The 18,924-nt window shown below is 69.1% G+C and overlaps 2 protein-coding genes across 6 annotated transcripts; one reads left to right on the top strand and one right to left on the bottom strand.

Moving 5' to 3' along the window:
* Positions 1-3,123: 3,123 nt before the first annotated feature.
* TMEM91 (transmembrane protein 91) lies at positions 3,124-9,807 on the bottom strand. Of its 2 annotated transcripts, XR_006287184.1 has the most exons (5): positions 9,736-9,807; positions 6,805-7,250; positions 5,401-5,538; positions 4,177-4,853; positions 3,124-4,107 (listed from the first exon to the last, which is right to left on the bottom strand). XR_006287184.1 is itself a non-coding variant. In XM_037884460.2 (4 exons), the coding sequence occupies exons 2-4, from the start codon at positions 7,186-7,188 to the stop codon at positions 4,695-4,697; spliced, it is 681 nt and encodes a 226-aa protein (XP_037740388.1). In that variant the 5' UTR covers positions 7,189-7,250; positions 9,736-9,807; the 3' UTR covers positions 3,124-4,694. The 2 variants fall into 2 exon arrangements, 1 of the variants encoding a protein (XP_037740388.1); XM_037884460.2 differs by having other exon boundaries at positions 3,124-4,853.
* A 5,363-nt stretch (positions 9,808-15,170) lies between these two features.
* Positions 15,171-18,542, top strand: B9D2 (B9 domain containing 2). Of its 4 annotated transcripts, none has more exons than XM_037884463.2 (4): positions 15,171-15,294; positions 16,052-16,143; positions 16,433-16,558; positions 17,169-18,542. In XM_037884463.2, the coding sequence occupies exons 2-4, from the start codon at positions 16,056-16,058 to the stop codon at positions 17,480-17,482; spliced, it is 528 nt and encodes a 175-aa protein (XP_037740391.1). In that variant the 5' UTR covers positions 15,171-15,294; positions 16,052-16,055; the 3' UTR covers positions 17,483-18,542. The 4 variants fall into 4 exon arrangements, with proteins under 4 accessions (XP_037740391.1, XP_037740392.1, XP_043390446.1 ...); XM_037884464.2 differs by having other exon boundaries at positions 15,242-15,403; XM_043534511.1 differs by lacking the exon at positions 15,171-15,294 and adding an exon at positions 15,384-15,472.
* The last annotated feature ends 382 nt before the right edge of the window (positions 18,543-18,924 follow it).

The raw sequence follows: 18,924 nt of genomic DNA, 5'->3' as shown, positions 1-18,924 counted from the left end.
CCTTGCCTCCTGGCTTTTCCTTTTCCCTCCAGCGGGGCCGGAGCCGGCAGCCAAATTCTGAGCACTTGGTCCCGGCGCACCTCGAGCTGCCCGGTCCACGGAGCCCCGGCTGCCACATTGTGGATGCGACGGGGGGGAAACTGAGGCCTGGCGGGGGTGCTGGTCTCCCCTCCCAGCGCCAGTCTCCACCTGGCGCTGCTGCAGGGAAGCTCTCACCTGGCAGGGCCCGGTGGGCAGACATCTGGACCCCTCCACACCCGGGTGTTTCAGCGTATCTGTCACCAAGCTGGGTCAGGGCCAGCCCCGGCCCACAGTGCTCCCCCCATGGTTAACCCCTTGTGTACGGGGACAAGCATTTGGAGAGGGCTGGGGGTTGTTGGCCAAAGCCCCTGCCCAATGTGTGCTGCGGGGTGGTGACAAGGGTTAAACCGTCAGGGGATTCGGGTCAGGGGCAGATTTGCAGGGGAAATCCAGTGTAAACCCAGGCAGGAAATGTCAGTGACCCACGGGCTGATTTCTCTCTCTCTCCTTTCATTCGCTCGTTCCCCCTTTTTATTTACCCTTCTCGGCCCCGGCCCCCGCCCCTTCTCGCACCCCGGACCGGGGCCAAACCCACCTGCCTGAGCCCAGCTCGACGGCTGCAGCCGGGCACTGCTGTGCCCCGGGGTGAAAGTAGGTGACACGTTCATTCCTTCCCTATGTCCTCCTTTCTCCCCTCCTTCGTCCCCCCCTTCCCGCTCTGTGGCTTTTCCCCTCTGCTCTACCCCCAGCCTGCTCCGAATCCCCTTGGCCGGAGTCCCTCTTCTGTGCTCTGATCTCTCCCCCACCGGGAGCGGGGCCCAGGCCAGCCGGGGTGGGGTGATCCTGTCTGCCCTGGGGCGGCCCCCAAGGAACTCTTGTTCGAAGGAGAAAAACCAGCCCCCGCTGGCGAGTGGTTCCCTGGTTCCTTCCCCTCCCCATTAAACGTTTCCACCTATTTCCAGCTCCCGCCCGGCGCCTGGCCGTGGACTGCAGCCCCCTCACTTTCCCGGCTCGTTCCCCCCGTGGGATCAGGTCACCTGCTCGGCCGGTCTGCGGCTCGCGCTCAGGCAGGTTTTCCGATCCCAGAGTCATTCCACTGGCTCTTCTCTGACCCCTCTCCGGTTTGTCAGCGTCCTCCCCCCTAGAGCCCGCTCCCCTCCTCGAAGTGGGGCCAGGAGTCTGGATTCCCCCGTTCTAACCCCAGACCCCACTGCGAGGGGGAACAGGACCCCGGAGTCCTAGCCCAGCGTGCTCTCTGCCGTTTCCACCAAGGAGGCTGTTAATGAGGACGTTCCGCCCGCTCTTGGAGCGGGAACAAAACCCCAGGGTAGCGTGGCCGGGTTTGCTGCGACCCGGAGGATCTGGCCGCTCAGCTTGGTTTTGGGGTCCCAGCATGAGCTGCGACCCCCCCCGACTCAGCCTCCCTCCTCCCCGGGGGTCCTTTGGGGACCTGGCACCCCCCCGGCCTGGTCTGCTGATGGCCATGAAGTGCCCCCCTGGGGCCCTCTCCTTCCTCTGCCGGCTGCAGTCCCCGTGTTGCGCCCTCGCTGTGCTCCACCCCAGAGCAGCCGCGGCCTCTGTTCGCGGGTCCCCTGCAGTTACAGCCTGCGGGGAGGTAGCCGGCAAGACCCCCTGGCCGTGCCCCCTCTGGATTCGGGGGGGGGGATTCTCCTCCCCCCTGAAATCATGGGGCTTCCTCCCCCCTTCACCATCAGCAGCCTCCCTGGCGGAGCCAGGCCGCTGCTTTGGTTAAGGAGCCTAATCGCTTTGATGAAATGATTGTAATTGCCTGTCGGCGCCGGGAGCTCCGTGCGTCTCCTGCCCTAACCCGTCTGCCTGCCCCCTTTCCAACCTCCTCCCACTTTCACACCACACCCCTTGACCCTCCCAGCCCGGGCGCTGCCCCTCGGTGCAGGCTGGGGGGACCCTGCTGAACACCCCCACCCCCCCTTCCTGAGGCCCTGTAGCAGAAAATGAAGTTGCACCCCAATGGCCCATTCCTCGTGCTCCCCAAGGCCCAGCCAGTGACGTGACTCTGGCTCCGGGGAACAGGATTTATTCTTTTATGCTCGCACCTTGCGGCAACCCCCCCCACCCCACCGCCGCCCCGAAAACCCCCGGCAGGCAGTGGAGAGAGATCTGCATGACTTAAGAACTCGGGGGGGTGTTGGGCTCAGGCTAGACCCCAGCCTCTGTCCCGCCAGGCTGAGAGCGGCGCCCCCAGCTCGACTCCCCGCAGCCCTGCCCCATCTTTCCCAGCCACGGTGGGGGTGTCGGACCCACGAGCCGCTAGTGGTCCAGGCCCAGCCCAGCAGGCCTCAGCCCGGGCTGGCCGAAAAGCAAAGCCGGCCCCCACCCTGGGGCTCTGCACCGAAACAACCCAGCCAGCTGGGCCGTGACATTTCGCATCTGCCCAGTGGATTTAGCCACGTGACTCCAGTTAATTTCTGCGGTGTGGGGGGCAGGCTCAATCTGCTGCCTGGCTTTGAAAAATCTGTCGGGAGCAGTTCTCCGCTCGCAATCCCCCCTGCCATTTTCAGGGGTGCTGCGAAGGTTAACGCTCTTCCAGTTGCTACAGCATTGTAGATACAGGGACCTGTCTCCGGGAGCTGAGATGCAGCCACCTCTGGGGTGGGGCACGGGGATTTTGTGCAGGGACCCCTCACCCAATGCTTAGATGCAGCTGCCTCTGGGGTGGAGTGGGGCACGGGCTGTTCATACATGGATCCCTCACCCTGCACTGAGATGCAGCCATCTCCAGTGGGGAACGTGTATTTCAAGTTCTGCTTGTTTCATGTGTGTTTAGCTGGGTTCTTTGTCTAATCTTGGCTGTTTACGCACTCGTGTGTGACCTAAACGGCTGTAAACGTGACCACCAAGCGCTAAGGAATCGGCTGTGAGTAGATTGTGTTGAAGCCGGCCCAGGGGCCTCCCGAAATGCGCTGGGGGGCCGTGCGCCCAGGGGCCTCCCAAAATGCACTGGGGGGCCGTGTGTGCCCTGCAGGCTGGGCACCCCACTCTGGCCCAGGGCTTGGCTGTCGCAGTGGGAAGGGAAGGGTTGGCCCAAACGCAGCAGACAGGTTTTTAACCCCAAGCTTTCTGTGGGGTGTGGGGTTTAGAAAACCTGGCCTGAGAGGGGCGGGTTGGGGGGGCTGCTATCCTGGGAGTGGCACCAGCCTGAACCAATTTAGGGCCAAATTCTCCTGCTGACACTAGTGTGAACCTAGAATAGCTTCTGAGCGCAGCTCAGCTGCTCTAATTTGCTTTCTGTTGCTGACTCACAGCCGCTGGGGGCCTGGCCCCATTGACTCCAACGGGAGCGACGCTGATTCCCAGCCGCTGGGGGCCTGGCCCCGTTTGCTCCAGCTCGGCGCTGCTGTACCGTGCGAGCAGACCCGTTAAACCCACCCAGCCGCGCCTCTCGAAAGCACCAGCCGGCACCAAGCCACTATTTCCCCTGGCTGAGCAGGGGCTTCGCTGTCTCTCCCCCGATCTCCGGTGAGCGGGGAGGGAGGAGTGGGACGGGGGAGCACCGGGGTGGGGTGGATCTTCGCGGTTTCCCCGCCGTCAGAGCAGAGCTGGTGAGCCAGCCAGCCACGCCGTCTCCTGGGGAAGTTTTCCGCCTGAGCGGGGATCAAGGGAACATTTAAGGCTTTCACTGAAAAAGCCAGAGCAGGGCTGGTGAGGGCCCATCAAGCTGGGGTGGAGCTGCAGGGCCGCTCAGACGCTCCGGGCCCGAGGGGAGAGCCTGCAGCCAGTGGGGCAGGACCACGGCCGCATCCCCCCACAGCGGAGAGCGCGGGGGGCTTACTTGGCTGCCGCAGGATGGAAGCGGCTGCATCCTGCTTCGTTTGAGGATGAATTGTCTCAACCGTGAGGATGTCATGGGGTTGGAGGGAGAAACTGAGGCACCAAGAGGGGGAGGGATTTGCTGAGGTCAGACAGGGAGTCGGGTAGAGAACACAGGAGTCCTGGTTCCTCAACCCCCCCTGCTCTAACCACAGGACCCCATGCCCCTTCCACAGCCAGGGATAGAACCCAGGTGTCCTGGCTTCCAGCTCTTCCCCCTCCTGAAACCCACTAGCCCTAACCCCCCAGCTGTGGATTGAACCCAAGTGTCCTGGCTTCCAGCCTCCACCCTGTAACCCACTAGACCTCTCTCCCCTGAAGCTAGGGATTGAACCCAGGAGTCCTGCTCCCAGCCCCCTGGCTCCAGGAGATAACCCACGGCCTCTCTATGGGCCTCCAACCCCTGGGGGCAGTGGGAAAGCAGCACCCCCGCCTGGGGCATTAACCCTTCCCCTCCCCTCTGGGGCTGACCCCTTGCTGCCCAGCAGATGCAGGCAAAGTGGATGGGGCCTTTACTGGGTATGGCGCCCCCGTCGGACTGATCGCAACCCTGAGTGGAAGGCAGGGGGGTGGGGGACGTACAAAATGGGGACACAGTTTGGGGGTGCAGTGAAGGAGGAAGGAAGGAAGTGGGTCTGGTCGGTCACCACGAATCAGGCTCCCTGGTGAACCCAGGCATCCGGGCCCATGTCTCTGGTGGCGGGGGAGGGAACTGCTAGTCCAAATCTCTCTGCTGGCCTCCATCCCCGCGGCGCTGGGCTCGGGCGTGTCCAGGGAGCCCGCGGCAGCTGGGCCGGCCCCTGTCTGTCCGTCCCCTGGGGGCGCTAGGGGGGGCCCTTGTCGGACAGGTAGGCGATGAGCACCACCACGGCCCCAATGTAGGTGCAGACACCGAGCAGGATGGAGAGCACGGCCAGCGCGAAGGTCCGACGCGAGGCCGCCCGCGCCCCTGGGAAATCACCCTCGGCCGAGGCCTTGTTGGTCTGGGGGAGGGGAGAGCCGGTTAGAGGGGGAGGAGGAACCTCCTGAGATTTCCTCCCCTGAGACACCCCCCCATGGATAACCCCACCCCTGGCTGGATACCCCATGACCTCCCCCACACACCTCCTGTATGCTTTAGATCCCCCTGCCATCTGCCCCCTGCCCCGCCGGGTACCCTGCTCCAGCCCCAGCCTGGGCCCCAGTCCACAGCTGGGTACCCTGAGCCACCCCCCGCCCCCATTCCCAGGCCAGATCCTCTCACCCCATAGGCCCTATGGGCCACGCAGTGCCCCTTCTGCCCTGACCCCCCCAAGCTCTGGGGATGGGGGGGCCGGGGAGTGGGCACTGTGACAGTGCCCTGTGTGGGGTTGGGGGCCCCCTGAGGGACTGGACCAGTCTTTGGGGGGCAGAGGAAGTTATGCAAATATCTCCCATAATGTATGCAAATCGTCCAGATTTTACTGCGGGGGGGGGAGGGGAGGGGCTTCCCAGCAAACTCGTCTCCCGGGTGGGCCGCTCCTGCCCCCGCCCCGCCCCTGCCCCGCTCACCTTCTGGGACAGGTGGAAGGCGGCGATGCCCAGGGGCCAGAAGCAGCAGAGCATGGAGAACACGGCCAGGCCCAGGTGGTCCTGCGGCAGCATCAGGCCGAAGTCGCTGTCGCTCTCGCTCTCGCTCGCCGAGTCGTTCTGGGCGGGGGATGTGGGGGGGGGATCCAGATCAGGGGCTGGGGGGAGTGCGCTCCCCTGGCGGCCAGGGTTGACCCCAGGAGTCCTGGCTCCCAGCCCCCTGCTCTGACCACTAGCCCCCGCTCCCCTCCCAGAGCTGGGGAGAGAACCCAGGAGTCCTGGCTCCCAGCCCCCTGCTCTGACCACCAGTCCCCACTCCACTCCCTGAGCCAGGAATAGAACCGAGGAGCCCTGGCTCCCAGCCCCCTGCTCTGGCTACTAGCCCCCGCTCCCCTCCCAGAGCTGGGGAGAGAACCCAGGAGTCCTGGCTCCCAGCCCCCTGCTCTGACCACTAGCCCCCGCTCCCCTCCCAGAGCTGGGGAGAGAACCCAGGAGTCCTGGCTCCCGGCCCCCTGCTCTGACCACTAGCCCCCACTCCCCTCCCAGAGCTGGGGAGAGAACCCAGGAGTCCTGGCTTCCAGCCACACCTCTGCATCAGAGGAGCAGAGCTCTGAACCCCGAGTCTAGGGCCCCTCGGCTGCGGGGCAAGGTCCCCGGGCTACGGAGCTCAGCCCTGTGGTGAGGGCCTGGTTGGACGCTCCTGGGCAGGGCCAGATTAACCATTTGTGGGCCCCCATGTGGGCAATGGTGCATGGCGCGGTGGGGGGCGGGGTTGGTCCCCAGAGCGAGGGGCCAGCCAGGGGCAATGGGGCATGGAAGGGGTCGCCCCGCTCTGCCCAGCCCAGCGCCAGGGCACTATTTACAAACCGGCAGTTGCCAGACGCACAGTGGCCTGCCCGGCCCCGTGCTGCCAGCCTGCCCCTTCCCCTCGTGGGCGAGCCCAGGCCGCGTCACGCAGCCCCGGCCCCCCCGCCCAACACCCCCGACTCCGGAGTGGCGCGATCAGCCAGGCCAGGGCCTGCCCCGGCCGGGGTCCCTCAGGACCCACTTGCCTGGAGGGGCCCAGCCAAGCCCCCCACACTGTCCCCCCCACAACTGACTGAGACTGGCCAGGCTTCTGCACCAGTCCCAGGGGCCCCACTCGTGCCATTGTAAACCCGGTACTGCTCCCCAGACCCGGCGAGCAGGGAACCCCAAAGACCCTCCGGGATAGTGTGGACTGTGACCAGCCCCACTGCAGGCCACTGATTTACTGACCGGGCTCGTGAACCAGTCCCTGGAGCTCACGGAGCGATGGCAGGTGGCTAGTGATTCATCCCCCTGGCCAGTGCCCTCCAGCTGCTGGCAGGGCTCAGCCGGACGCCTGGGTTCCCAGCCCCCCCTCACCTCGAACTCAGGCAGCCGCTCTCCGTCCCCCACTTCGCAGCAGACCGTGTGAATGTCCTTCTCCAGGAAGAGCTTCTTGGGGCGCTCGGCCGGCTCCCCGAAAGCCGTCTCGCAGTACCCCTGCTTCCTCCAGCTGGGGGGCTCCCCGGTCTTCCATGTGGAGCCCGGGGCGGGGGCCGGCTCGGGGCTGCCCAGCGGCTCCACCGTCCTCTGCAGGGTCCCTGCGTCCAGCAGCTGCTGGGCCAGCTCGGGGGGTGGCGGGGGCAGGCGCCTCCAGCCGGGCCGAGAGAAGAAGCCGGGGTGTTCCCGCCGCGCCTCCCCAGCCAGGGCGCGCCCGGAGGGTTTGGCCAGCAGCGGGCGCTGTAGTTCGTGGCTGTTCTCCATGAGGCGGGGGGAGATCCCTGCTCCGGCAGGGGGTCCGGCGGGGTCTTGGGCTCCCAGGTCACCTGGTGGGGGGGCAGTAAGGGATAAACACGGTGAATCTGTAGGGGCACAAAAAAAGGAGACTCCCAGGCTGGAGCCGGAGGAGCGGCTCCCTCCGCTGGCAGCGGTGCCAGGCTGTTCTCCCCTGCGCTCGAGGAAGGGAGGAGCGTTGTCCCTGTGACACACAAGGGGAAGGCCTCGCAGAGCTGGCCAAGGGACCCAGGAGTCCTGGCTGCCAGCCTCCGCCACTAACCACTAGACCCCACTCCCCTCCCAGAGACCCCCTGGGGGCCTGGACAAAGTCCAGCTGCTCCAGGAGAGGAAGAGACGTTTGGGGCGTTATTCTGCCACCTGGGGAACCCCCGCCTGGCGGAACCAAAGAGCCGCTGGGTCTTGACGCTGGGAGCCCAGGTGCCGATTAGACCATTCGTTGCAACAGTGGGTCCCTGCCTCGCCCAGCGCCTTTCGCCGGCGGCTGCCTGGAGGGGGCTGGAGCTCCTTCCCCGCAGAGTTAGACCGGCTGCTTGCAGGCCGCCCCCCCGGAGCGCACATTTCACGGGGGCCCTTCGACGCCCCCTGCAAACCAAACCTTGGGTCCAACCCTGCCGAGATGCCGCCCCCCTCCGCCCCCCCCCCCCCGGCTGCCTGCCGAGAGCCTGGATCCGCCACGTGGGCCGGGCTATGGGTGGATGCAGAAACCTCCCCCTCCCCTAGCCGGGATACCAGGGTGGATGGGTCCCTGGGCGAGCAAGTCCTAGCCCCCCTGCCAGCCCCCCGCCCCCGTCCCAGGCCCCCTTCAGCCGAGGTCCTGCCCCTCTCCCGCCGCTGTTCCCGGCTTGGGCTTCTCCTCCCCGCCCGGCTGCCGGTTTAGCGCCAATCCTCTCGCTCCTGCCGCGGGTTGCCGATTTGCTCCGCCGCTTCTGGGGGGCAGGAGGGCGGGCGGCGCCCTAAGGAGCAGCCGGGCGGTGGGGTCGGGGCGGCAGGAGGCGGAGGGCTCGGGGGAGGTGCAGGGAAGGACGCGCTGAGCCCTGGGGGCGGGGGGGGCGGTACCTGGCGCCCAGGGGGGGCGGCCCAGGGCGCTGGGATGAATTTGGCCTCCAGTCCCCGCCCGCCCAGAGGCAAGCTGCTGCCGCCGCTGCGGGCTGAGGGGGGAAACTGAGTCACGGAGAGGGGAAAGGGAGGGGCCGGAGTCCCTGGTGTAAGTCAGTGGTAAACCCGCGAATGGAACCCAGGAGTCCTGCTCTTCCCACTAGACCCCACTCCTCTCCCCGTCCACATCTACCCGGCCCAGCTGCCCCAGTCCAGGAGCTCCCATCGCTCCCCGGGGCTTTGGCGAGGACTCGGGGCTGGGCCGGGCGGCGCTGGGGAGCCCCGGGAATCTGCGCCACCCCCTGGGGCGTGGGAAGCGGGCCGGGAGGGTGGGGGGGGGGGCCGGTTTCTCTCCCACTCCCTGGGCCAGCTCCGCTGCGGACTGGCCACCGGCTCCCAGCCCCGCTTCTGTGCCCGGCGCTGCCCCCAAGCAGAGGTCGCACCCGCCTGTCCCCGCCTGGCGCCCGTGGGCCGGGGCTGGTCAATCCACGTCCCAGCCCGACGGGGCCCCGCCAGACCCAGCTCCTTCCCGCGGGCAGAGCCCCCGGCTCCGGCCACCGGGGCAGGGGGGCCGCAGCGTCGGCCCTGGGTCTGCAACGTGGGCTGGGTACATGGGCCGAGCTCCAGCGTGTGGCGACCCCCACGGACCCCAGCTGGGGGGGCTGCCCCACGGATCCCAATGGAGCCATGGCCGACGGACCCCAGTCTGGGGGGCTGACCCACTGACCTCAATGGAGCTACTGCCGATTGACCTCAGCTGGGGGCCTGGCCCCACGGACCCAATGGAGCGACGGCCGACGGACCCCAGCTGGGGGGCTGGCCCCACGGACCCAATGGAGCGACGGCCGACGGACCCCAGCTGGGGGGCTGCCCCACGGACCGCACTCACAAAACAAAGGAACCCACCCGAAGCTCTGGGATCGCGGCCCCACGCCCAGCCTTGGCCCTGCGGGAGCCCAGACTTTACCTGGGGGGGCGTCCCCATTCCCCCCCCCCCGAGTTAGTGGCTCCTATGGCAATAGGTGAGGTCGTGAATGGGGGGGCAGAGCCCCCTGTGGAGGGGCAGGAAGGAGATTTGGCTTCTCACCCCCCCGCCCCCCACGCAATCAGCTGGGAAAGACACTGACTCGCTCCCCCCCCCCCGCACCGGCACCTGTGTCCCCCCTCTTGGGACAGGGGGTGCGGCTCTGCCCCGGACCCCTTCGGATTCGGGGAGAGGTTGCGGGGGGGGGGGACCTGTGCTGAGCTTAGCAGCCCCCTCCCGCCTCAGTTCTGGGCCAGATCCGCAGCTGGTGTAACGAGCGGGTCTCCAGCGACTGACCCCCGCCATGGGTCCGGCCCCATTGACACCCGCAGGGGCCCTGCCCCCCTGCCCGGCTCCAGGGACCCCCCCTGCCCGGCTCTGCCCCCGGCACTTACCGGCACCTCAGCGCCCGCCTCCGCCCGCCGGGCCCCCGCCAGCCGCTCTGCAGCCCCCCCAAACCCCCATCCCGGGGGGCTGCTCCGGGCCCCCGGCCCCCCCGCGGCAGGAGAGGCGAAAATCCCCCGGCCCCGCACGTCCCGCGCCCCCCGCACGGAGCCCGCAGCAGCTCCGCGATGCAGCCGCAGCCCGGCTCCGCCCCCCGCCCCCCGCAAGGGGCAGGATCGGGGGGGCTGGGAGGGGCTGGGGGGCAGGCTCGCAGAGGGGGTGGGGGGCTGGGGGTCCCCGGAAGCGCTGCCTGCTCCGGGATCGCTCCCACGCGCCTGGGCCGGGGGCGGCGGCGGGGGGGGGGGGCTGGAAAGGGGGGGGAGGCGCTGGGGCGGGGGGTTGTATCGCTGCTTTGTTACCAGCATTAGGGGACCTGGCGTGGCAGGGAGACCTGCCCCCCCCCCAATGTAGAGATGTGGGGGGTATGGGAACCAGGACTCCTGGGTTCTTTCCCCGGCTGGGGGGGGCAGATGCAGGGAGCGAATTAACCGGGCTGAAGAATCGCCCTGACCGCTGACGGGGTCTCCCCGCTGAGCACCTGGGGGGGGTGGGGGGGCAGAGCCCGGGCGGTGTCATCCCATGGACCCAGCCAATGCCAGGGGGCAGGGAATCCTGCCAGCCCGGCCCTGGGCTCCCCCCTGCCCCCCAGCTCTGCCGGTGCCCCTCACTCCCGACCCCCAGCCCCCTGCTAGCCCAGCCCTGCCCCCCAGCTCTGCCGGTGCCCCTCACTCCCCACCCGCAGCCCCTGCCAGCTCAGCCCTGCCCCCCAGCTCTGCCGGTGCCCCTCACTCCCGACCCGCAGCCCCCTGCTCCCCCAGCCCTGGACCCCCAGCTCTGCCGGTGCCCCTCACTCCCCACCCGCAGCCCCCTGCTCCCCCAGCCCTGGGCTCCCCCTTCCACAGGTCGGGGGGCCCATTGCTTCTCGGTGGCCGGGGGCTTCCCTCTGGGAGGCCGCCGGCCCCAGCTGACCCAGCCAGCTCCTTGCTCAAGGGCTGGCCCCGGGTTCGCGTCCCGGGCCGGCCTGCGAGCCGAGGGGCCCATGGCAGACTGAGGGGGCTGGAGAAGCAGAGCCGAGCCGGGGCCGTAGCAGCCGGGCTCCTCCAAGAGGAGCGCTCCGCGGCTGATGAATCATTCATAGCGGGCTCCGTGCGTGGGGTAGGTGGGGGAGGGAAGGGAACAGGCACATGGGGGGGCTGCGGGTCGGGAGTGAGGGGCACCGGCAGAGCTGGGGGGCAGGGGGGAGCCCAGGGCCGGGCTGGCAGGGGGCTGCGGGTCGGGAGTGAGGGGCACAGGCAGAGCTGGGGGGCAGGGGGGAGCCCAGGGCCGGGCTGGCAGGGGCTGAGGGTCGGGAGTGAGGGGCACTGGCAGAGCTGGGGGGCAGGGGGGCAGGGGGGAGCCCAGGGCCGGGCTGGCAGGGGCTGTGGGTCAGGAGTGAGGGGCACCGGCACAGCTGGGGGGCAGGGGGGAGACCAGGGCCAGGCTGGCAGGGGCTGTGGGTCAGGAGTGAGGGGCACCGGCACAGCTGGGGGGCAGGGGGGAGACCAGGGCCAGGCTGGCAGGGGCTGTGGGTTGGGAGTGAGGGGCACCGGCAGAGCTGGGGGGCAGGGGGGAGCCCAGGGCCGGGCTGGCAGGGGGCTGCGGGTCGGGAGTGAGGGGCACCGGCAGGGCTGGGGGGCAGGGGGGAGCCCAGGGCCGGGCTGGCAGGGGCTGAGGGTCGGGAGTGAGGGGCACCGGCACAGCTGGGGGGCAGGGGGGAGCCCAGGGCCAGGCTGGCAGGGGCTGCGGGTCAGGAGTGAGGGGCACCGGCACAGCTGGGGGGCAGGGGGGAGCCCAGGGCCGGGCTGGCAGGGGCTGTGGGTCGGGAGTGAGGGGCACCGCTGGCTTGCGAGGGCGGCTTTGATGGGCCTATGTTTGGTGGGCCTTGAGGTCGCCAGGCTCTGTGGGGCAGGGCCCGTCTCCCACAGGGTCCAAAGGTGCCACCGGGCCGGGAGCTGGAGGCCCCCCCGGTGCCAGGCGCTGCACAGACCCTGCAGAGACCCTGCAGGGGATGGGCCCTGCCCTGGGGAGTCCCTCCCCCACCTTGGGGGCGTTATCGCCCTTTGCTGGGGATGCTGGGCCCAGGCCTGGCGGCGGGGGGCAGGCTGGGGGTCACGTGGGGAGTCGCAGCCTCTGTCCAGCCCTGTGGACCAGGGATGGAGCTCAGCACCCCCCCCCCCCCCCCCGCATTCTGCGTTTACCTCCCCCCAGCTCCCCTCCCCCCCTTTGCCATCTGCTGGAACTGTCACCCTCCCCCCGCCCCCCCGCAGCGCTGGGCAGCCACCAGCCAGCTGCTCACAGACAGGTGGGGGGGGAGGGGTGGCACAAGCAATTCCCCCCCCCTGCGTCCCCCCCCCCGAGCTGCAGGTTCTGCCCCCGGGGCCCCCAGCCGAGCTGCTGGGGGTGGGGGGGTCTGGGGTAGGCTGCCCACTGCACAGCCTGCCCCCCCCAGCTGGGCCCCGCCCCCACCCCCCATGGCAGGGGGTGCATGGAGAGGGGAGGCAGATGGATAGTGTCTGGGGGGCTCAGCGTGACGGATGGCTGGTCTGATCCATTCTGGGGGCCCGTAACCCCCTGCCAGACCCCCCCGGGGGGACTTCAGCTGGCCACGGTGGCGGGAGGGGGAAGATTGGCAGCGTGGCCTAGTGGACAGGACCCTAGACTGGGCCCCAGGGGCCCCAGGGTTCCAGTCCCCCAGTCTCCCCAGCCGGAAAGGAGGGCTGGTGACCCCCCCCCAGCTCCATGAAGTGCCCGGGGAGCAGGGGAGGGTACGTGAGGGGTGGGGAGGAGAATCCATGAGCTGAAAGTAAGGGGCCAAGCAGCGCGGGGGGGGGCTAAGGAACCGTCTCCCTCCCGCCAATGGGGTGCTGAGTTATCGAAAGGCCCCGATCTGGGTGCGAACAGCCCCCCCCCCCCACGCCGCCTCCTCCCCACGCACGCGGAGGCGGGAGCAGCCACAAGGGACCCAGGAGTCCTGCTGCCAAACCAGCATCACAGCTGCTATTAATAGACCTCGCTACCCAGCCCTGCCAGTGCCCCTCACTCCCGACCTGCAGCCCCTGCCAGCCCGGCCCTGGGCCCCCCCAGCCCTGCCGGTGCCCCTCACTCCCAACCCGCAGCCCCCTGCCAGCCCGGCCCTGGGCCTCCCCAGCCAGCTCTGCTGGTGCCCCTCACTCCCGACCCACAGCCCCCTGCCAGCCCGGCCCTGGGCTCCCCCCTGCCCCCCCAGCCCTGCCGGTGCCCCTCACTCCCGACCCGCAGCCCCCTGCCAGCCCGGCCCTGGGCTCCCCCCGAGCCCTGCTGGTCCCTGAGCCTTTCTCCGGAGAAAAGCCCAGCCAGAGCTCCCTGCTCTGAGGGCCTCGCGCTGGAGCCGGCCGGCCCCGGGGGTCTCTGAGCCCCAGCAATCCCATGCCCTCTGACAAGCCACCCCCTGACGCCAGGACGCAGGCCCTGGGCTGGGTTCGAACTGGCCTTCGCTGTAGGCCGTCCTGCCTTGGGCATCACCCCAGGGTGGGGCTGGCCAGGACTCCAGACCAGGAAGGGAACTGGGCTAACTGGGATTCATGCAGAGCGGAAATGGGCCAGGGCTCAGCCGGCTGCCCCCTCCCCCTCGCTAGCCCCCAGCCCCCTCCCACGGCAGCTCGCAGGCTCTCTGTGCAGGGAAGCAGATGGAGGTGGGGGCAGGCGGGCGGGGGCATTAGGCGCCTCCGTTGTCTTCGCTGCACTCTGGCGTTTTAGTTTAATTGCGAGAGGCAGGAAATAATCCCGGCTCGGAGTTGGGGGGGTGGGGGCGGGCTGGCCATGGGCAGCTGGAAATAGCCCGGCAGGCGCGCGATGCTGGCACGAAGGGTCAACCCGCGGGGCCAGGAGAGCGAAGCGCCCCAGGGATGCCTGGCTGAGCGGCAGGGAGGAGCAGTGGTTAGAGCAGGGGGCTGGGAGCCAGGACTCCTGGGTTCTCTCCCTGGCTATGGGAGGGGAGCGGGGTCTAGTGGTTAGAGCAGGGGGGCTGGGAGCCAGGACTCCTGGGTTCTCTCCCTGGCTATGGGAGGGGAGCGGGGTCTAGTGGTTATAGCAGGGGGGCTGGGAGCCAGGACTCCTGGGTTCTCTCCCTGGCTATGGGAGGGGAGCAGGGTCTCGTGGTTAGAGCAGGGGGGCTGGGAACCTGGACTCCTGGGTTCTCTCCCTGGTTCTGCCACTTATTTCCACTGTGACCTCGGGCAGGTGCCATCTCTCTCTGCGCCTCAGTTTCCCTCTTGCTCAAGGTGGTTCACCCCCTAGCACTTTCAGGTGCTAGGCAGGACCTGGAAACGCAAACCAGGCTGCTGGAAGAGGCGTTTCCAGCCCCTGTCATAGGGCCCCGTGCAGGGAGCCGGGGCTGGGCAGGGCCCCATGGTTCCCGGAGGGTCCCTGAGCTGGGAAGGGTTATTCCTGGTCACCAGCAAACGAAATGGCCCTGGGCCTATGGACGTGGCTGAGGGGAGGGTGCCCAGGCCTGGGCAATGCACCTCATTGGTTGGAGGAGGAATGTGAGGTCTGAGCAAAAGCCGATCAATTTTCACTGATCAGCGGTGGGTATAAGCCCTGCCCACTTTGAGGCACGAGCCAATCGCCACCCACCTGAGGTCAAGAGGGACCGCCCCCGAGGGGGTGTCTTATCCTGTAATTGGCTCTCTCCGGCACGGTGGGCCTGCGGAACTCACTGCCGCAAGATGTCACCGCGACCTAGAGCTCTGCAGGCTCCAACTCGCCTGTGTCTCCGGTTCTTGTGCTGATTTAACAAAGCCAGAGGGGGCCCCCCCACGTGAGTGACCCCCCCCGGTCTCTCCTCCAGCCACATGAGTCCAAGGCCCTGCAGGGCAGGGAGGCAGGTGGGGGGCAGGGGGTCGGATTTCGCCTCTGGCTGCGGCCGAGGGGGGAGGTTTGTTGGTCCCACATCGGGGGGGGCACATCGGGGGGCCCGGGATCGGTCGAGGGTCCGGCTTCCTGGGGCGAAGCGCTGTGCATGTGGGGCCAGGGCGATGGGGAGGGGGAGCAGCCGGGGGGCGGGTTCCCCTCCCCCCCCACTCTAGCTCGCCCATCAGCTATGGGCTGGCTGGGCCAGGGTCTCCCTGCCACTCCCACAATGCCCAGCCCCGCCCCCCAGCTGTCAATCTCTCTGCCCTTCCCAAGATGGCTGCCGCAGGGCTTCGCCCCTCCCAGTGGAGGCGCCCCCTTCCTTTCCATGACCCACCCAACATGGCGCCGCCCTCACGATGGCTGTCATTTGCCGCGCTCAAGATGGCCGCCACCCTCGCCCGCTTTCCGCCTTCCTGGGCGGGGCTTCCGCCCAAACGCCGTCACGTGCCTCATCCGCCCGCCAATCCGGCTGCGGCGCTGGGCTGGGGCCCCCGCCCTCCCCGGTTGCCGTGGCAGCGGCGGGCGGGGCGCGGGAGCGGCGGCTGGAGACGAGGCCGGGGCCGGGGGGTCGCTCGCGGGTCCGTGGCGCCCGGGCAGCGAAGGGCGGGGCACGGCGGGCGTCGCGCAGTGCGCATGCGCGGGGTGGCCCCTCTCCTCTCCCGCCCCCCGGTGCGAGCTGAGGCGGGGGTACGCGCCGCCTCCCCGTGCGCGCCCCCGGCACGCCCCGAGCACGCGCCCCCCCCAGCCCCGGGCGGGGTGTGTCCGGCGATGCAGCCACCTCTGGGGCGGGCTGGGCGGCAGCGCACAGGAACACGGAGCCGCGCGCTGGGCAGGGCCGGGAGCAGGACTCCTGGGTTCTCCCCGGCTCGGGGGGGGGCTGGTGGTTAGAGCGGGGGGGGGCTGGGAGCCCGGACTCCTGGGTTCTCTCCCTGGCTCTGGGAGGGGGCTGATGGTTCGAGCAGGGGGGGCTGGGAGCCAGGACTCCTGGGTTCTCCCCGGCTCGGGGCGGGAGCCAGGACTCCTGGGTTCTCCCCGGCTCGGGGGGGGCTGGTGGTTAGAGCGGGGGGGGCTGGGAGCCCGGACTCCTGGGTTCTCCCCGGCTCGGGGGGGGCTGGTGGTTAGAGCGGGGGGGGGGCTGGGAGCCCGGACTCCTGGGTTCTCTCCCTGGCTCTGGGAGCCAGGACTCCTGGGTTCTCCCCGGCTCGTGGGGGGAGCCAGGACTCCTGGGTTCTCCCCGGCTTGGGTGGGGGCTGGTGGTTAGAGCAGGGGGGGCTGGGAGCCCGGACTCCTGGGATCTATTTCTAACCCCCCCCCCTTGTCCTCCCCCTGCTGCAGGATCATGGCCGAAGTGCACCTCATTGGGCAGATCGTGGGAGCCAGCGGCTTCCCCCGCAGCAGCCTCTTCTGCAAGTGGGGAATCCACGCAGGTCAGCCGGGGCCCCGGGCCGCCCGGGGGAAAGAGGGGCTCCGCTCGTGGGCTGGGGCAACAGGGCTGCAGAGGCCCAGAGCCTGAGCTTTTGGGTTAGAGCAGGGGGGCTGGGAGCCAGGACTCCTGGGTTCTCTCCCTGGCTCGGGAGGGGAGTGGGGTCTGATGGTTAGAGCCGGGTGGGGGGGGGAGAGGGCTGGGAGCCAGGACTCCTGGGTTCTCTCCTCAGCTCTCATGTGCTCCCTTCCTGAAGCCTCTGCCCCCCTCACTGACTGCGCTTCCCCCCCCAGGTGGCGCCTGGAAGCTGCTGTCCGGCCTGCGGGAGGGGCAGACGCAGGTGGATCACCCCCAGCTGGACGATGTGGCCTACTGGTCCCACCCCATCGACGTGCACTTTGCCACCAAGGGGCTGCAGGGTAAGTTCCTCCCTCCGCGGGTTCCAGCCCCGGTGTTCCCTGGACTGATGGCCCAGGAGATCCGGGGAAGGCTGCGGGTTCCAGACGGGAGCTTTGGGGGTGGGGGGCAGGAAGCCCTGGCTCAAAGTGGGGCAGAGACGGGGAAGGCAGCCCTGGCTTGGGCGGGTTGGGGGTGCGTGGCAGCTCTGGCTCGGGTGTGGACAGGGATGGGGAAGGCAGCCCTGGCTCGGGCGGGCGGGGGGTGTGTGGCAGCCCTGGCCAGGCGTGAGTTAGTTTCTCTCAGTGAAGGGAATTTGGCTCCAGTTGTGTGAGACACCAGAGGCCGTTTGTTTTCCAGTCCGTCTCCCCCGGGGCTTTTCTTCCCCTCCCTTCAGCCCCGCCGGAGCTGGGGATGGGTCTGGGGTGGGGGGCAGAGCCCGGGTGGGGTAGGTGCAGCCGTACATCCCCCTGCTTCTGGAAGCGCCTTGTGTCCTTGGCTGCAGAAGTGTCCCCAGGATGGATAAACGCTCCCATCCGGCCCCAGGGCAGGACTGGCTGGCTTGGGGGGCAGGGGGCACCTGGCTTGCAGAGGGGGCTGGGCACTGACGGGTCCCCTCTCTCTTGCCGTCAGGCTGGCCCAAGCTGCACGTGCAGGTCTGGCACCAGGACGCCTTCGGGCGCCGGGAGCTCTACGGCTACGGCGTCTGCCACGTGCCCTGCAGCCCGGGCTGGCACGCGCTGGCCTGCGTCACCTGGCAGCCCCTGGGCTCGTGGCAGGAGCGGCTCTCCCAGCTCTTCGTGGGCGGGGGGCCCCAGCTGCTGCACAGCGACCTGATCTACACGGGGGCTGACCGGTACCGCCTGCAGACCACCGCCGCGGGCACCGTGCACCTGGAGCTGGGTGTGGTGCTGCGCCACTTCGCCCGCTACGGGGTGGAGTGCTAGGGAGCGGGCAGGCCCCCCGCTGCAGGCAGGGCTCTAGGGAGCAGGCAGGCCCCCCTCCGTGGGCTGGGTGCTGTACGGACCCCCTGCCATGGGGCAGGGCTCTAGGGAGCGGGCAGGCCCCCCTCCGTGGGCTGGGTGCTGTACGGACCCCCTGCCATGGGGCGGGGCTCTAGGGAGCGGGCAGGCCCCCCTCCGTGGGCTGGGTGCTGTACGGACCCCCTGCCATGGGGCGGGGCTCTAGGGAGCGGGCAGGCCCCCCTCCATGGGCTGGGTGCTGTACGGACCCCCTGCCATGGGGCAGGGCTCTAGGGAGCAGGCAGGCCCCCCTCCGTGGGCTGGGTGCTGTACAGACCCCCTGCCATGGGGCGGGGCTCTAGGGAGCGGGCAGGCCCCCCTCCGTGGGCTGGGTGCTGTACGGACCCCCTGCCATGGGGCGGGGCTCTAGGGAGGAGGCAGGTTCCCCATCGCAGGCTGGGTGCTGTATGGACCCCCTGCCTCGGGGTGGGGTGCGAGGGGTCTGCACGGATCCTGCCCTTGCTGCAGGGTCGGGGGGGGGGCGCTGGGGAAGCCCTTGGATCCAGGGGGGTCACCGCAAAGCCTTCCCCCCTTTAACAGTGTGGACATTTCAGCTGCTTGATGGGGCTCTTTTGTAAGAACGGGGCTGGGGGGGGAGTTGGGCTGGCCCGGGGGGGGGGAAGGGGCCATGAGCTCTTTCCCCTCTGGTGGGCTGGTTTCAGTCTGTTTATGTTTCATGGGGGGGGCAGGACTTCTGGGTTCTTTCCCCTGCTCTGCCATTGACCCTGGTGACCTGGGGCTGGCCCCTGTGCCCCCTGCCCTCTGTAACATGGGGCAGCGCTGTGCGGGCAGGGCGCAGAGCCGCCGGGGGCCGGTGGGAATTGGACCCATCGCTGGCTCCATGGGGAGCGCTGGGGGCTGGCGGGGGGAGGGAGTCCCCTCTGCCTCCTGCTCCCCAAAGAGCTCCCCCACCCGTCTTCCCCCGTCTCTCTCCCCTGCTCCCCATTGAACAACCCCCCCTTATATAAAGATCCTTTTGCACTAACGGCTTTTCCGAGAGTTTCTCTTCTCCCCCCCCCGCCCACCGATTGCCATGGTGACCCCTACAGCAAAGGATTATGGGGGTGTAGCTGCAGAACGGTGGGGGGCCCGTTGATTGGGGGGTAGAAACATAATCAGCGATTGCCCCCAGACCCCTGCACGGCGTTTGTTCCTGCCCCAGCCCGCCGCCCCCCAGAAGTGCCATAGCCCGTGGAACTCATTGCCACAAGGGCCGAGCGGGGTGGGCGCGCTCCGTGGGCCGAGAACAGCCAGCGGGAGGGCGACGATATCCCCGGGAGCTCGGGGAGGGGATGAGTGTCTCCTGCTCCCCCCTAGCTCGGGGGGGCCGGTGGCTCTCGGCCCGTTGGGGGGGCCTAGCTCACGCT

This window comes from Chelonia mydas, chromosome 23, assembly GCF_015237465.2.
Source record: "Chelonia mydas isolate rCheMyd1 chromosome 23, rCheMyd1.pri.v2, whole genome shotgun sequence".
Lineage (NCBI taxonomy): Eukaryota > Metazoa > Chordata > Testudines > Cheloniidae > Chelonia > Chelonia mydas.
This window is presented reverse-complemented; position numbering and strand designations above follow the sequence as displayed.

Coding starts and splice junctions, on each gene's coding strand:
- TMEM91 (XM_037884460.2), bottom strand. CDS start 7,188: ATGGAGAACAGCCACGAACTACAGCGCCCGCTGCTGGCCAAACCCTCC. Junction 5,539..6,804: donor AGCGGCTGCCTGAGTTCGAG/GTGAGGGGGGGC, acceptor TCCCCCGCCCAG/AACGACTCGGCGAGCGAGAG. Junction 4,854..5,400: donor CCTTCCACCTGTCCCAGAAG/GTGAGCGGGGCA, acceptor CCCCTCCCCCAG/ACCAACAAGGCCTCGGCCGA.
- B9D2 (XM_037884463.2), top strand. CDS start 16,056: ATGGCCGAAGTGCACCTCATTGGGCAGATCGTGGGAGCCAGCGGCTTC. Junction 16,144..16,432: donor CAAGTGGGGAATCCACGCAG/GTCAGCCGGGGC, acceptor TTCCCCCCCCAG/GTGGCGCCTGGAAGCTGCTG. Junction 16,559..17,168: donor TGCCACCAAGGGGCTGCAGG/GTAAGTTCCTCC, acceptor TCTTGCCGTCAG/GCTGGCCCAAGCTGCACGTG.